Below are 16710 nucleotides of genomic sequence, written 5' to 3' on the forward strand. Positions count from 1 at the left end.
CTATCTGTCTGTATTGACGCTCTCAGGACTGTTTCAACAAGTTATTATGAGGCATTTGTTTACAAAACAAATTCCTTTCTTTCAAGTTTTGAAGGCACATGGAGCTGGCACGGAGGGAGTGTGTGGGGTCAGGAAGGATTTCAGAGTTGCTGAGTCGTGCATTCATACTGGTTCAAGCACAGGTGTCACTTTTTCTGAGGATTTTGGTTACACTTTACTTCCATTATTACTACATTCACAAGGCTTCACAGAGGATTTGAATGATCATAGCCATGTATGACAACTTAAACATACTGTGGGGTAGTGAAGGCTCGATGAGGTTTCATGAAACAGTGTCCTGATCTTCAGAGGCCACCAGATGGTGCTGTCTGCTGTAAAATGTTTGGACTTGAACAACTGAGTCAATGAAACCTCACATCATTTCTAAACCAAGAGCGCCATCTAGTGGCCTCTGAAAATTAGGACACTGTTTCAGCAACTCTGCACGACGGTTTCGTGATACCTCATCTACCCATCACCAGGATTTTCATGATATACAATTGTTATCAAAACAAACTTGATATGTCTGTGTTTTTTTCTCTATTTAATGTCCATTTTCTTGTTTTGTTTCCCGCAAAAAATGCTTTTTAAAATGAATCCAAAAAGAATGACAATGTTGAGCTTGCATCATCTTTCCTCTTGTAGAAGTCATCCAGCTCAGCGTCATCCGAGGCCTCAGAAACATGCCAGTCAGTCAGTGAGTGCAGCTCCCCCACCACGGTAAGTGGAAGCAGACTCATTCAGAACACACTGCGCACGTCTTTTGAAAGCACTGCACCTTCAAGTGGCGTTTTAATTTGATGTTCATGTGCTATAGCACTTGAGGTCATCTACGTTTGAATGTGGGGGCACACAGAACGTTGATGCTGTGGTTGCCACACAGGCCACAGGTCAACAGGTGGTTCTGCCCAGGTGCGTCGGGTGCAGAGGTGAATGGATGATAAGACCAGGCTCAACAAAGTGCAGATTCTTCCGAAGGCGGATGTTGTGTGAGGCTTTTTGTAAAGCGCACAGACACAGAAGAAAGAATTCGTCGGTGTTGGCCGACAGTGTTGGAAACCCCAGCATGGTGCTTCCTTCCCGCTGATCTGACTCTCAGATAGGCTCAGAACTAACAAACGCAGTGTTTGATTATTGGGTCGATTTTTTTTTTTTTATTAGTCTGATTCATTGAAACCTTTCCAAACCACCGTTTTCTTTTATCTGTATCAGAGTGTGTCATTAACATCCACTGACAATATCCGATTGTACCACACATTCCACTCAGTGTGTAATGTACAAATAAAAAAAATCATCCACATGACAGATAGATAGATGGATGATAGATAGATAGATGATAGATAGATAGATAGATAGATAGATAGATAGATAGATAGATAGATAGATAGATAGATAGATAGATGATAGATAGATAGATAGATAGATAGATAGATGGATAGATGGATGGATGGATGGATAGATAGATTATAGATAGATAGATAGATAGATGGATAGGTAAACAGACACATAGATAGATAGATAGACGGACAGACAGACAGACAGACAGACAGACAGATAGATAGATAGATAGATAGATAGATAGATAGATAGATAGATAGATAGATAGATAGACGGACAGACAGACAGACAGATAGACAGATAGACAGACAGACAGGCAGATAGACAGGCAGACAGACAGGCAGACAGATAGATAGATACTTTATTGATCTCCGAAGAGAAATTCCCACATGGCTTGAGCTGATGGAAGTTAGTGGACATCAGTGGCTCACATCCAGCCAACTGACACAGAATGTTGAAGTGGGTTATATGCAGAGACGTCCTCACAATACAGGGGGGCCCAGTGCAATACACACAAATGTAATGTCAGTATTCAGAGCAAAGATATTGGAGTATAATGACAAAACACTAGGCAGCTCATTCTCACTTATAATGTGGGGGATACTGACTGTTTCCAAGAGGATTTTTCTATCCAAAGAATGATGCTGAAGTCAGAAGTCTGCCTTGTATTTTGACGCATTTATGCTCCCTTTACGTACAGAAACGTACCCGTCTGTTTCAAATGATGCTTCTGACCACATGCTTCCGTGCCTTCTTTGGTTGGTATTGCTGTCCACCAGGGGGTGCAACCATAACTTGCACTGAAGGCAGCGTTGTAGGAGGTGGAGGTCAGTTAAGTGTAAGAAAGTGTTGGGAGTTTTTGCTTTCCTTGTCGTGCAAGAAGAATATATATGCCCAATGGCAGCAACTTAAATGTTATTATATTCATCTAAAAACATCCAAGGACAAAAGCCAGTACATAAAACATACATAAAAGCACACATGATAGTCAACTCCTGAGACCAGGGCACTATTTGCAGTGAACTACAAGCTAAACATGCAGTTGGTTTCCTCTCTCACGTCAGTGCGGAAGGACACACCAGCTGGCTTTCAGACCTTCGTGGTCGTGATGGGCACATGAGGCATCATGAAACATTTTACAGCAGACCATCTGGTGGCCTCAGGGCATCCGGGCACTGTTTCATGAAACCTCATCAACCCATCACTACTTTGTGGCTTTAAATCAGATCAGCGGAGAAGCTGGGTTTCACATAAAAACTGAGAGATAACATATATAAGCATAAGCATCATAGGGCCCCATTAAAATATATATCGTATGTGGAGCTTTGCTATGGAGCTAATGCCCACTTTGAAGATAACTTGGGAAAAAGAAGGGGTTGCCTTGTCCGTTCCAACGTCATGACATCGTTCTAAAGCCGCAAACTAAGCTCATGCGCCCACAACTGTCACTCATACAGGGATCACTGCCAGGTTTTGGGTTTGACTGTACTGAAGGTTTGAGTCTACGTGTCTGTGGTGGTCCACTCATGTCTTGTGTGTCTTCATGCGCTGATGATGTGACAATGTCTCTCGTTCCGCAGTTTGGCTCGTCCTTCGCTACCTTCCGCCCCACTCTCTCTCACACTGGCTCCGCTCGGCCTCTCTCTGTCATTCTTCCTGTAACCGCGTCCCCACCCTTTAACCGCTCCCCCGGATCCAGCTCCTCCTCTCCCACATCCAAGGTTCCTATCTGGAAGGTTTGTTCTCCATTCGCTGCCATTGCCTTCAGCCTTTCATTGATGTCTTTTTACATGAAACATTTCGCTCCATCGTACATTTGCGGTTTCTTTAGTCACCTTAATAACATCGGCTTTTCTTTCACTCCGGTGGACTTCGCCCTCGCCGGTCGCTTGCATGTGCCGTTTGTGTTGATCCTCCACTGTCTCATTCAATGGTTTTACAATCTGTCAAGATTGTTAAAAGTCTCCACCGCAGCCCACAGACACACTCTCACACACAACGTGAAGCACTTGGAGTGCCAGACCCCTCGACCCTCACTCACTCCCCTGACTTGCAATCAGATGAAGGGCTTCAAACTGCTGGATAATAGACGTGTCTCACTGCGATGGGTTCATCCGCTGATAAGTGTGAACTAATCCCGCACACCTCTTCAGGACTGGTCCAAAGCAGGGCAGTATGAGCAGCCAGGTGCGACGGCTGTGGTTCAGAGGCGAAAGGAGCCCCTGGACCGGCTGAGGGAGGGCGAGGCTTCTCCGAGTGCTCAGGGCTACGCCGGTCCTTCACACGCCGAAGACGGCCAACGTCCTCGCGGGACAGCAGCCGCCACCGCTGGCAAGGTATCGCTGATATCTAAAGACAGACAAGCCGATCCATGACATCCATCGCAGAGTCCATGCAGGATTTCTGGCTGCGTTTCTGTGGCGGGAAAATGCTTGAAGCTATTGAATCTCTGTTCCTCTCTTCGATCTCAGTGTGACTCATCAGACTCTCAAGCCATGAATACTGATAGTGTCTGACACTAATCATACACTGAACAGAACCGATCAACAGACGTATTTAATAAGACAGGAGCTGATTTTCACCGGCCATAACAAGTTCCTTGGCCTCCACAGGACACAGAAAAACATCACTTTTATGACGCATATCCCAAAACGCTCTTTCTGCTCCCTCTATCAAACTAGATCGCTACGTAATTGACATGGATTTTAGAATCAAATAAGGATTTTGCCTCTTTGTTGAGGCTAGAATCGACCCCTTTTTCGTTGCAGAGGGCCGTTTCCCGTTTGAATCCCTCTTACCCCGTAAACGTTGGAAGGGTGATTTAGACCACCGCAGTCCAGAAATTGATGGGTTGGATAGTTGGATCCGGTCGAATAAACAAGATCAATTCCAGCATTGGCATCTTTTTCACTCTTTCAACATTTCAGCTGACTCAGTTATTTTTTCTGTCCTCAGTATGGAGATGAAGTTTCACCGGCGGCCAGTGACTTAGCGATGGTGCTGACCAGGGGATTGAGTATGGAACAGCAGAAAAGCAACCGAGATTCATTGCACTACTCCAGTGGTTACAGCACCGAGACCACGACGCCATCCTGCTCTGAGGACACTATCCCATCTCAAGGTGAGCAGCTCGTAGCATTTTCTCTGCCCAGCGGCCATGTTTGTTTGCCTAGAAGTTGCAGCTATTTGAAACACTGTTCAGGATTGTTACTGGTGCACATATGGAACCAGATGACATCCCTACAGCATAAGGTTTAATGTTTGCTGCACATCACCTTCTTCATCTTCTTCTGTCTCCTGCTTTTCCTGTCATGGACGGCCACTTCAGCTGAACCTTATGCATCCTCTGTTGTTTCTTTTTTTTAAAATGTTAGCTTTTTAATCTCACTAAAATGCAAAAAATACATCACTATTGTTATACAAAAAGATTGGTAGCCATACATATTTTATGATACGGTTTTAAGGAGTGTAATTTCTGCACTATAAGCCACTACTTACATCTCGCAGTATGAACCTTGCGACAATGATGTGGCTAATATATGGGTTTTTACAGGCTAAAGAGCATCATGCTGTCAAAATATTGAGCCTCGTCACATCAAACCGATGAAATCTCAGGTTTTTTATTGACCTTAAAGCGCTCAAAATGCTGTTTTCACCCATGTGTCCACAGTGTACAGGGCACACCACTGACCTCTCTATGGCACAGACACCACCACTGCGACCAATAGAGCGCTGCGGCTTGTGTAGAAACAAGATCTATTTTCCTTCTTAAATTTTGTCTCTTTTGTTGTTCGATCCACATCCATGCACATGGTTGCGTGTTAAAGGCGTGTGCACATGTGGGTGGATGGGGGCTAATATTCCGGTGCACTCTATAGTCCAAAATTTACGGTCGTCCCTTGTGCGGATATGATAGTATTTCATTGGCTAGAAGTGTTTTGTTTCTCTCCACCCTCAGGTTCAGACTATGACTGCTACTCAGTCAACGGAGACACCGAAGCTCCAGACGGACAGACAGAATTCGATAAGTCCTCCACTATTCCTCGCCACTCCAACATTGCCCAGAACTACCGTCGTATGATCCAGACCAAGAGGCCTGCCAGCACCGCTGGTCTCCCCAGCGGGGTGCTCGGCCCCGGCGGTCATGTGATTCCCGGACAAAGCGGAGGTGGGGCAGGGACCCCAGGCACTGCCACCATCAGGAGAACCCCGTCAACCAAACCGGGAGTTAGGCGCACCTTATCCAGTGTTGGGCCTATTCCCATTCGACCACCCATAGTGCCTGTCAAGACACCCACTGTACCCGGCGACTCTCATTCCCCAGGCGCCAGTGGCGCTGGAGGCTACTCGGGGGGTGCTCCTGTACGTGTTGGAAGTGAGGAGTGCGTCTTTTTTGCGGGAGCCGAGGACACCCAAGGGGCGCTTGATTATGTGAAGGCCTCGCCCAAGCGCCTCAGCCTGCCAAACACTGCCTGGGGCTCAGGGGCAGCGCTGGAGGTCTACGCCCAGCAGCATGGGGTCACGGGATCAGAAGAGGAGAAGATGATGATCGCCGCCAATCGGCACAGTCTAGTGGAGAAGATTGGTGAGTTGGTAGCCAGTGCTCACGCCCTCGGAGAGGGGCAGTTTCCCTTCCCGACGCTGCCTGACGATCCGACCCCAACGGCGGGTGGTCCCGCTGACTCTCAGACAGAAGGGGCTGAAGGGTCAGGCGACATGCTGACCACCATCAGGAGGGGGGTCCGACTCCGTAAGACCGTTTCCAACGACCGCTCGGCACCGCGCATCTTGTGATTGAAGCAGGAAGTATTGCGTCCGTCTATAGCGAGACAGGTGTTGGTGTGGTGCAAGCCAACCGCCTAGTACTTAACCACGTAGGGAAATCTATAATATAACACCAGACGAATGAAAACATCCACAAAAATATGTCTGAGGACTCCAATAGAGTAAATAATATATGATGAATTAATAACATTAATAATGTTAACTCATGCTGACAATTCAAGTCAAGTAATATTGACCGGCTCATCGAGGCCTCTATAACTAGTGTGTGTTGGACGCATGTTTCACTTCTCTACACCTTCACCGAGTGGTGCCAAGAACTGTTTCAAGAGAGGAGAAGTGGTCAAAGATTCCGTTCGCCATCCTCACATCTCCAACGAAGCTGACCGCAGGAGCCCAGACGAATGAGGGGTAAGCAGGGTGGGAGGGTCAGAGTGCCATGTGATCAGCCGACTCAGTGTCGATACACTGTACTTAACTGAAGCTTTGGGATTAGCACGGGGAGCTAACAGGCCAGAGGACCCTCTCTGGTTCCCCCTAATGTATCTAAAAAAACAAAATAGTGTTGGCATTGAACCGTGCTAGTGCCCCCTTCCCCCCTCTCTCTTTTGTTGTTTGAATCCACATCCATGCACATGGTTGCGTGTTAAAGGCGTGTGCACATGTGGGTGTCAATGTGTGCGTGTGTGTGTATGTGAGGGGGGGGGTGGGTAGAGCTCTGCTGCGGGACAGCTGGTTACCCAATAAAGGGCAGGGCTTTTTTTTCCTCTGCGTTATTTGTATTTTCTTGTTTATATTGTGGCATCCTTTTTTGTTTCCCCCCCACTGAGAAGTAAACCAGGCGTATAGAGATATTCATATATATTTTCTAGAATCAGAGAGAACACATTAATCAGAAATGGAGCAATAAATGTGTCGTTATTTTCTTGTTTGGAGGAAGAGGATGGATGAAGGAGGAGTGCAGGTTCTCCACATTCAGGCAATCATCAGGAACTGCGGAAATTTCTTAGTCGACTGTGAAAATTGTCTTTGTCTATGGCTTTCTGTCCCTGTCTGGTTCTGCTCAGAGAGCTGGGTCACAACAACGAGGAGGAAAAACTGCAAGCACTTTTGTAGTCGGCGCCCAGATGGTACTTGTGTCCTGTAGCTGTAGAAACAAGCCGATGTGGTGAGAGAGGTATTTAACTCAAGGATGGAGCACGGAGGGATACAGTGGAAGTGATGAAGATAGGTGGTTCAGGTGGGATTGGAAATGGCAGTTGGGCATGAAAGTAGAGCATTTGAGCATCACAGCAAGAGCCTGACATGAATATTGACGCAGACTTGTTGGAATTGGAAGCAGCTTAATAAAAACAAACCCCAGAGAGAGAGAGAGAGAGAGGCATCTTTTCCCCACAAGCAGCCAGAATGCTCCAAACCTTTTATCACATTTTTCAAAAGGTTCCCTGAACATGATGTCTCTGTCGGACCATTTGCAGGCTTCCCTCTGCACATTATGTTGATCATCCACAGAAGCGAGGACACGGCTTTGGTACGAAACATGATTTTGGGCGACTCACCGAACGTGAGGAGTCAAATTCCTATTTGTCTTTGTTGGACTGAAAAGCAAACAGAACTTTTGTGTGGTGGGTGAAATGACACAGCAACATTCAGTGACAAGTGTGTAGTATTTAGTCAATCTCTTCGTGTACATTACACAGACCAGGAACAGTGTTTACAGGAAGATATTTGGATTCATTGTGACCAATGTGATGGGTAGAATCTCTCATTCATGCACTCTCAATCCCTAAAGCACGTCAAGTTTCCGTCTTTGGATCCGCTCTTTTTCTCAGCTGCCAACAGTAAACCATTCTCTTTTCCCTTTTTTCTTTCCTTTTCTTTTCTTTTCTTTTCTTTTCTATTCTTTTCAAACATACCTCCAAGCCAAAACTGGTATGTGATCTCTCTATTCTGTTTTAGTCTCAGCTGGACAAGAGTAGCTACCCGCCTCAAAATTATTTTGGCTCCACCCATAAAGTGGTCCGACCATGACTGGGAGTCAAAAGGGTGAAGGATACTGAAGTACAAAGTCTGCGACTTGCCAACACCCAACAGTACGAGTTCACCGCTCCCGCCAAGAATGGCATCACATAAAGGGGTGTTGATGTTCAAGGCGTTTCGAGTTGTAGGGTGAACGAGACATTCTGTATAGTTATCGAATCACTAGACTTAAACAGAAGATACGAGTCTAAACACGATTATGGCAGTCTCGGCATAAATATTCTCTGTGGTTCACCACTGCCGATAGGAAGATGCACATCCTAACAACGCCCACATCCAATTCCTGTCACTGAATTCCATCCACCTCTATCCCTCAAAGTTTCCGGACTGTCATTGACATTTAGAATCTCCGCTTGCTGCAAAATATCCTGCGGAACACGACAGATCATCTGGTTGTTGGGCCGCATGGGCCTTTATGCAGTTTTGCTTGCTATGTTTGTGTTATTCTTCATTTGTACACAAAGTTTTATGTGTTGTGCATGTACTCCTTTCACTTATTTTATCTATGTATTTTAATTTGCGAGAGCATGGCAACACCAAGTACGGGCCAGATGTTTCCTGAACCCGCTCTGTGTTTAAGGAAGACTTTTTCTAAAGGAAAAAGACTGGATCTGAAAAGGTGCGCATTCGCGTGGGTGAATTTCAAATCCTTCCTTCATCCTCAACCGCAACATTGCGTGCTCCCGCGAAGAACAAGACCCAACCCGATTCTCAGGAAGTCGAGGGGCAAGATGGAGGAAAGCGTCTTCCTCAGTTTTGAATTCCTGCCTTAAGATTGAGGATTACCAAGACTACCCAGAATGCTTTGCTTATTTGCAACAACAAAAATGGCTCCAAATGTATTTTCTTTGTTCATGAAGATATAGATATTACAAGAAAAATGTATTATATTAGTTCATTTTATGTATTATTTACCTCATCGTTGGATGACATTTATTTTAATTTACAATGTTTTGTCAGTCGCAGCTGGTGCGGCAGAGCCGTGTTGGTCTGGTTCAAGTTAGTTAACGTGACAAAATGTTCATTTTTCTCTGTGGTAATGGAGTTGTTTTTTCAAGGTAGCAGCCTATTTCACATGCTCGATGATGGTTGAATATGACCAGGCGCAAAAGTCTTCTAGCAGGTGTTACAATAATGTCGTGGGACGTGATCACTCAATGAAACAACACGCAGAGCAGGACTGAAAGATGGTGTTCGCGCGATGTGATACAATGTTTTTTTCAAATACAAAAATGTGCCGCGAAGGTGAAACAAGCTCAGCAACGACTCCCTGACTCACTGCCTCGGAACAACACGAGTGGAAATCGACCCACGTCTCACACGTTCCCTCTTTATTCGATCATTTCTATGTTGCCCATGGTGTTAACTATCAAGCGCAGCCGCCTCCGACCGTCGTCATGGCAACTCCTCAGTGCAAGGCGTGATTTACCGAACGCCACTTTTGCGCAATGCTGCCCCCTGCAGCCCGGGGGCGCATCTGCATTTAAGGTGTGTCCCATTTGTTAGTCGGACAGAGCCCTTAACACTTGGTTTTGATTCCTAATGTTGAGGGTTAAGGTTGAGAATAAAGGAAGGAATTGGAATTCACCCCAAATTCAGGATTTCTTGGTTAGCACCGCTGACCTGGCGCCATCAAGTGGCCCGCACCAACTGCTAAGGCCGTGTCAGTGTTTCTCCCAGTTGCAATAATACTTGTTTATGTTTAAAAGGTTTGAAAGCCAGCAACCTCTCAGACGTCTGCTCCAATCCAGCAGCATACGTGAACAGGAATAGCTCAGCTGGTGGTTTGTTCAAGAAGTATCCAAGGAACATCACTCATGCCAGGGTTCAATAAACAGCACCATGCTGTGAGAAAAGGCGGGAAGGAAAGGTGAACACGGGTCAGAGTGGCTCCCAGCACACCAGTCGAGTGGCACCACGTGGTTGGTCGAATTAGGTTGGAAGATCATTGAGACCAATATTCAATTCTTTAGGGAAAACCGAAGTACAGGTGTGAAGACAAGTGAGTTAAAGGGACCCTTATGTTTTTCCATATTTTCCATGACATGTCACCTTAACACATACTCTCATGTATAAGGATGTTCATCCATTTAAGAGTCATTTTGTTTAAAAAATAATATGGAGTCTATTCTACCCTGCCTGCACCCGCTTCTTCACCTCTTTCTCACGCTCTCCATCTTTTGCTGAAGTGAACACCACAATTTTGCCACCGACTCAAACGCCTTTTGAGAAGGAATAAAACCTTATGTCGTCCATAATGTGAAAGTAACCAGGCATCACGCTTCAAGAATGTTTCCCAGATTCCAACTCCCCGGCTGAAGAGGCAGGTCCTCGCATCGGCGACCCGAATAACACACGAGACTCGAGCGATACATTGAATGTTGCTGTGTCAAGGTGCCCAAATTGTTGTCCACGTCCAGCTCTGAAGCAGGTGAACTGGCCAGCGGCAGAGAGGAGGGTGGAGTGTGTATAGAGCATTTCACTGCCTGCCCGTACCAGATGTACTGTAGGTGCTGTATTTGTTAACAAGGAATCAGGCACAGACTTAAAACGCTGACTTCAGTATGAGTTTCTTTCCATTATGCAGTACTGTTGGGTTACTTTCATTAATGTAAAAGCTGTGTATCTTATGGATGTTGAACGAGTGCGTGCCATGTTTGGGTGTTGTAGCCTAGAGAACTCATTGTCTTCTTCATCCTCTCCCCCTCGCTGTGACCTGAACCTAGAGGATGACATCATAGCTCAAGCGTGGTCTCTTTTTTTTGTATTTATTTTGACACAGAACATTCAGTCAATGAGTTGCTATCGGATCATTTATGAATTTGTCGTGTCAATGAGGCGAGAGCGGGGGAATGGGAAGGCCGCAGCAGCCATTATGACCCCCAAATATATATTTTTCAAGTGAGAAAATGTTTGTGAACGACCGCGCGAGGTCATGCTGTACATGATGATACTGTATGTGCATATGCTGAATGTACAACAAGGTAACGCAGGCATCAAACTGTGCTCCAATGTCACAACACTGCTGTACATACATCCACCATAACGCGCCAGTTTGGGTAGTTAAAGGAAAATACGACCATGTTCTGTTCAAACAGTTGCTGCTCACTAAAGGCCCATTTATGCTCCCTCCATGTACGAAAATACCCGTCCGTTTCATGCGCTGTTACTGTCACTGATCACACGCTTCCTTGTGCTCTACATTTTGCTGTTCACCAATACATCCACCAGGGGGAGCAGCAAAGAGCCAAAAGGTTATGACAAACTCCAACACCAACATGGCGACTGTGGAGTCAGTATTGGCTGAAGAGGAAAGGCTATTAAATATACGGTATCACCACTGGAGGACGGAGAATTCCCGCCATTGTGATGTCTTCTTCGTGTCTCATCAGAGCTATGTATCGGGTAGTAACAGCTACACTGCCCCCCATGGTGCCCGGTGGTACTGCTCCATTGTGGAAACACCAAGGAAATGAAGGCAGAGCACAGACAGATCCTTACGTAACCATCGAGCACAAATGGGCCTTAAGAAGATTTTTTATTTTCTTGATAAAAAAAAATCGAAGAATAAATATATATGGAGGGTTTCCATCCATCATGCTGTATTTTCAGTGAGATTTAAGCTTGTTGATGACAGAGCACTGTTGCTTTCCTTTAAACTACCCAGTCAACAGCACAAACTGCTATCAAGGTATAATGTTATTATTTTTTTTAATTGAAATAACTGTGTACTGAACTAACCATCTGAAGACTCCACTACAGACTTGTCAATGTGGCCATTTTTGAGTGTATGTTGGAACCAATAAAACCTTTGTGTAGGAACAGACGTACAAGCAGGACTGTGAATTCCCTTCCAAGCTCCTCCTTCTCACCTCCACACTGCGACTACGACACAGAAGCTGCATAGCTGCACGTCTTTGTGTTGAAAAGGATGGCTGCCAGTCAATCATGGACCTTTCTAAGAGTTTATGAGAAGTTGCAACTTCAGCACTCAGTCCAAGTCATAGCCAGTTAGCCTCTCGTGTAGTCCAGCTGAACACGTGTTGACAATATTTAACAGGGCTCATATTGTCTGTCATTTCCAACCCAGATTTTTTTTTTTTAATTTAACGTCGAGTGTAGCCGAAACTTCCAAATGACTTGTGAAATTGTGAGACATCTTTGGCTTGCAGCGGTTTGCTGACCATGAAGCTTAACGGCTGGGAGACAAAAATGAAACCTTGGCGTAAGACAGACACACCGACATGAAAAAAAACCCAACCCATTTTGAGCACAAAGCAATATTTTCAAGCACAAATCCACAGCCGTCCTCAATAGTCGCTCTCTGTTCTCCACATTTCTCGTTCTCTCCCTCATCCAAACTGTGTTGCGATCAGATCAAAGTGGAGGTGTCATCCGCTTTGGCTGTTCGGGAGTCGGCTGGAGTTCCTTGTCGGGGTCGTGTTTTTACACCGTTTTGAATCAAAAGGTGGGAATGTTTCGGTATGTTTCATCACTTCTGGGACTCAGGTCTCAATTAATGTATTTTTCAAGTGGACTTTTTGAGTCCAATGTGCTAAATTTCAGAGCTCGGTAGGTAGCACGTTTGGTTTGTGAGGTTTCATTGACTTAGCACACAGTGCCATCTACATTAGGGCAATGTTTCATGAAACCACATCATACCATCACAAGCATATAACAAAGTGACACATGGTGGGTCTGTTTTTTGTTCCAACCGATCAAGCACACAAGCAACACCAGCCTGACAATAAGTCTGACTGGCGAAAAGGATCATCCTCCTCCATCTCCCCCTGTCCTCTGCTTCCTCTTCTCTCAAACCTACAAACCTCACGTCCTCCTTCACCACCTCCATCAATCTCCTCTGTGGCCTTCCTCTCCACCTTCTGCCTGGCAGTTCCAACCTCAACATCTTCATCTACCAATGGACTGGCTCTCTCTCTCTCCTCTGTACACGTCCAAACCATCTCCATCCAGCCTCTCTGACCTGGTCTCCTAAACACCTGAGCACATGTGCTGTCCCTCTGATCCTATCATCATCCTGCTCTCACTCCCAGAGAGAAGCTCAGCATCTTCATCTCTGCTACCTCCAGCTCTGCCTCCTGTCTTCTCCTCAGTGCCACTGTTTCCAAACCACCCAACATTGCTGGCCTCACCAGCCTTTTGGACACTTTCCCTTTCATCCTTGCCGACACCCTTTTGTCACACATCACACCCGTCACTTTTCCACATTAGAAGTGAGAATGTGTTGCATCTGCCTTCAGGTCACTCGCCATCAAAGATATACTGGGAACACTGGAAAAGAGTGCCGGCCCAAACACAAGGTCAAACAAATCTAATCCCTTAAACCTGGACTCAAATGTATCACTGCGTTATTTTCCCGCCAAGTCAGACAGAACAGCAAACCAAATCCATGTTTGACCGAGTTCTTTTTGGGGGCTGTCCCCAGTGGTACCGATCAAGCTGGGTCGGAGCAGAACTCCAGTTTCTGGCACACATGCTAATACACACCGTTATTTAGTTGGGCAGGGTTTGCAAGTAAAATAAATAAATAAAATATAGCTTAAAAATGGGACAGACACAAACACAGACACTGATCCCTTTTCGTTACGTTCACTACGTCCCGCTACGGGTGGATTGGGCCGTGTAAATGCTACGTCTCGATGAGCAACGCAGCGTATGTCAAATTCATTTCCAAAGTCTCAGTCATCACCAAGCGTTTGAAAGCAAACCATATAAAGCCTGATGTTGCGATTCCCATCTGTTTATTAAACTTTTATTCATGAAGACGCAACATAGTGGTTTTAAGAGTTTTTCCTTTTTAGATCTATAAATGCATGCGTGCCTTTAATATGTATTTTCAGGGATGAGGCAATGGCTGGCTTCAGTTAGCGTTGCATCTTTGTACAAAAACCTGTTTGAAACGACCTGAAAAACAGTTCATTCACTTGCGCATACGCTGATGGCACGACTCAGTTGGTCAAAGATCAAAGCAAACTCACCTAACATCAAAGGAAATCTTACTGAAGAACTTCGGAGATCGAATACAGTCAACTAAAACATGCTAGCATTAGCTTAATATTGCAATGCTAAATTTCAGTGTTTATTTCTGACAATGACACTTCAGCCTGATAAAACACTTTTTTTTTGCCGTCATTGCTGCTTATCTTGAGAAAGCAGCCCACTATTTTTCCTTTATTCTTGCTGCTTGTTATTCTCTGATCATGAAGAAAAAAGTCTCGCCCAACGGACGCCAGAAGACTTGACCCGGCAGTAAAGAAAATCAAGTTATTGCTTCTGGACAGAATCCATAAAGGAGCTCCTGAATTGCGAACTTTAAAAGTCAGCAGTTGACTTTGTGGTTTGCCGTTGAACGCTGGTTCAGTCTTGCCAAGGCTTGTAAAAGAATATAAGATGAAAAAAAAAAAGTGGGAGCGATGAAACAGTGTTGCATTGCACTTTGATGTTTAAAGTCAGGGGCCTAAAACTATAAATCCCACTTTTTTCACTCTGGAAGTCTGGCTTTCTCTGCAACCTTTCAACTGCTGTTTTAGGTTCTGGTCATTGACCTGTGACTGACAGTAAGTTTGCCTTCACGAATCGAAGATCTCTTCTGATTGTTGCCCTCATACTTATATGCAGAGTGGTCTGTAGTCTTGGTTTACATAAGGCAAGAAGAACAACTGTTCAGATCAGTCTGGGCGATGCACCAACAAGTTTAATCTCCTTACTGACTGGTGGTTGAGGTGAGGCTCCTTCTCAAGTCCACTTGCATCTCAATCATCCTGTCAGCTCAAAATGTGATGCCTGAACTGCTCTTCAATGAAGCCTCACATCATTTCGAAAGCAAGAGCTCCATCTAGTGGCCTCTGAAAATTAGGACATCAACCCTGCAACACTGTTTCGTGATGCGTCATCGACCCATCACGACCAAACATTAATGTAATGACATCAAAACCAAAGTGCTACTCAGATATTTGTCTTTAAAACCTTCTGGAACCTTCATCCATTATTGGCTTCTTAGGGCAGTTTGACTTTGAATATTTGAAGAATCATCTGACATTCAGAAGCCGACAAAAAACATTTGGAATGGCAAACCAAATCTAGACGGCATGTTTGGTTGTATGTGTTTAATAATTTGTCCGTTTTGCATCACACCTCAGCAAGGAAATTAAGTTTCATTTTTTTTTTTTTTTTCACAGTCAAGTATCAATTCTTCCACTTGCAAATCTCTATTTATAAAAATGCTGTTCCATCCTTTTTTGGCTGAACTTGTGTAATACACAGCGCATGTATTGAGAAATCCACCTAGATCATCAGTTCCAAAATGGCCGACTCTTCTTTCTGCAGAACAGTTGTGAAGGCTTGATGATGTTTCATGAAACAGCGTGCTGTTTGTTTTCAGAGGCCACTAGATGGCGCTCTTGGTTTAGAAATGATGTGAGGTTTCCTTGAATTCAGTTCAATTTTTACAGCAGACAGCGCCACCTGGTGGCCTCTGTGGCACAGAACACTGTTTCATGAAACCACATCTACTCATTACTACTGCTACCTAAAAATCCCAGAATCAAGGAGTTGGGTTCCAGAGCCCAGGCTGTGCGTGGAGGAGAGCCCGACTATATCGAGCCGGTACCTCTCAACCTCCCTCACAAGCTCAGGCTCTTTTCCCCCCAGTGAAGTGACAGTCCATGTTCCAGAGAATGTCCACACGGACCAGGTCGTCGGGTCCCCCGCCCTCGACTGCCACCTGGTCATCTTTTTGGATGAGGATCAGCACCTCCAAGTCTGAGGCCATGGTTCTCGACCGGAATAAGGTGGTTTGCTCTCTCCAGGTCGGTGGAGAGTTCTTGCCCCAAGTGGCGGAGTTCAAGTATCTCGGGGTCTTGCTCTCGAGTGAGGGAAAAGGGGAGCGTGAGATTGATAGACGGGTTGGTGCAGTGGCAGCAGTGATGCGGTCGCTGTATCGGACCGTCGTGGTGAAGAGGGAGCTGAGTCACAAGATGAAGCTCTGGATTTACCGATCGATCTACGTTCCCACCCTCACCTATGGTCACCAGCTTTGGGTCATGACCGAAAGGATGAGATCGCGGATACAAGCGGCTGAGATGAGTTTCCTCCGCAGGGTGGCTGGGCGCACCCTTAGAGATAGGGTGAGGAGTTGGGTCATCCGGGAGGAGCTCGGGGTGGAGCCGCTGCTCCTCCACATCCAGAGGAACCAGCTGAGGTGGCTCGGGCATCTGATCCGGATGCCCCTGGACGCCTCCCTGGGGAGGTGTTCCGGGCATGTCCTACCGGGAGGAGACCCCGGGGAAGACCCAGGACTCGCTGGAGAGATGATGTCTCCGCTCTGGCCTGGGAACGCCTCGGGATCCCCCGGGAAGAGCTGGAGGAGGTTTGTGCGGATCGGGAAGTTTGGGCTTCCCTGCTCCGAATGCTGCCTCCGCGACCCGACCCGATAAGCAGCAGAAGAAGGTGAAGGTGAAAATCCCAGAATCCATTTTTGAATAGTATGTT

At 45.8% G+C, this 16710-nt stretch overlaps 1 protein-coding gene across 4 annotated transcripts in view; it reads left to right on the plus strand.

The window, feature by feature from the left end:
- Positions 1 to 16410, plus strand: part of mtss1lb (MTSS I-BAR domain containing 2b) — a 77085-nt gene extending 60675 nt beyond the window's left edge. For 3 of the 4 annotated variants that reach the window (XM_053854108.1, XM_053854111.1, XM_053854109.1), the window contains 4 exons: positions 685 to 759; positions 3531 to 3713; positions 4333 to 4498; positions 5336 to 16409. In XM_053854108.1, the coding sequence (XP_053710083.1) occupies positions 685 to 759; positions 3531 to 3713; positions 4333 to 4498; positions 5336 to 6171 (1260 nt within the window). In that variant the 3' untranslated portion in view covers positions 6172 to 16409. Of the gene's footprint in view, positions 1 to 684; positions 760 to 3530; positions 3714 to 4332; positions 4499 to 5335 lie in introns of all 4 variants that reach the window. The other variant, XM_053854112.1, reaches the window with a different exon arrangement.
- The last annotated feature ends 300 nt before the right edge of the window (positions 16411 to 16710 follow it).

Source organism: Synchiropus splendidus, chromosome 1, assembly GCF_027744825.2.
Source record: "Synchiropus splendidus isolate RoL2022-P1 chromosome 1, RoL_Sspl_1.0, whole genome shotgun sequence".
Classification (NCBI taxonomy): Eukaryota; Metazoa; Chordata; class Actinopteri; order Syngnathiformes; family Callionymidae; genus Synchiropus; species Synchiropus splendidus.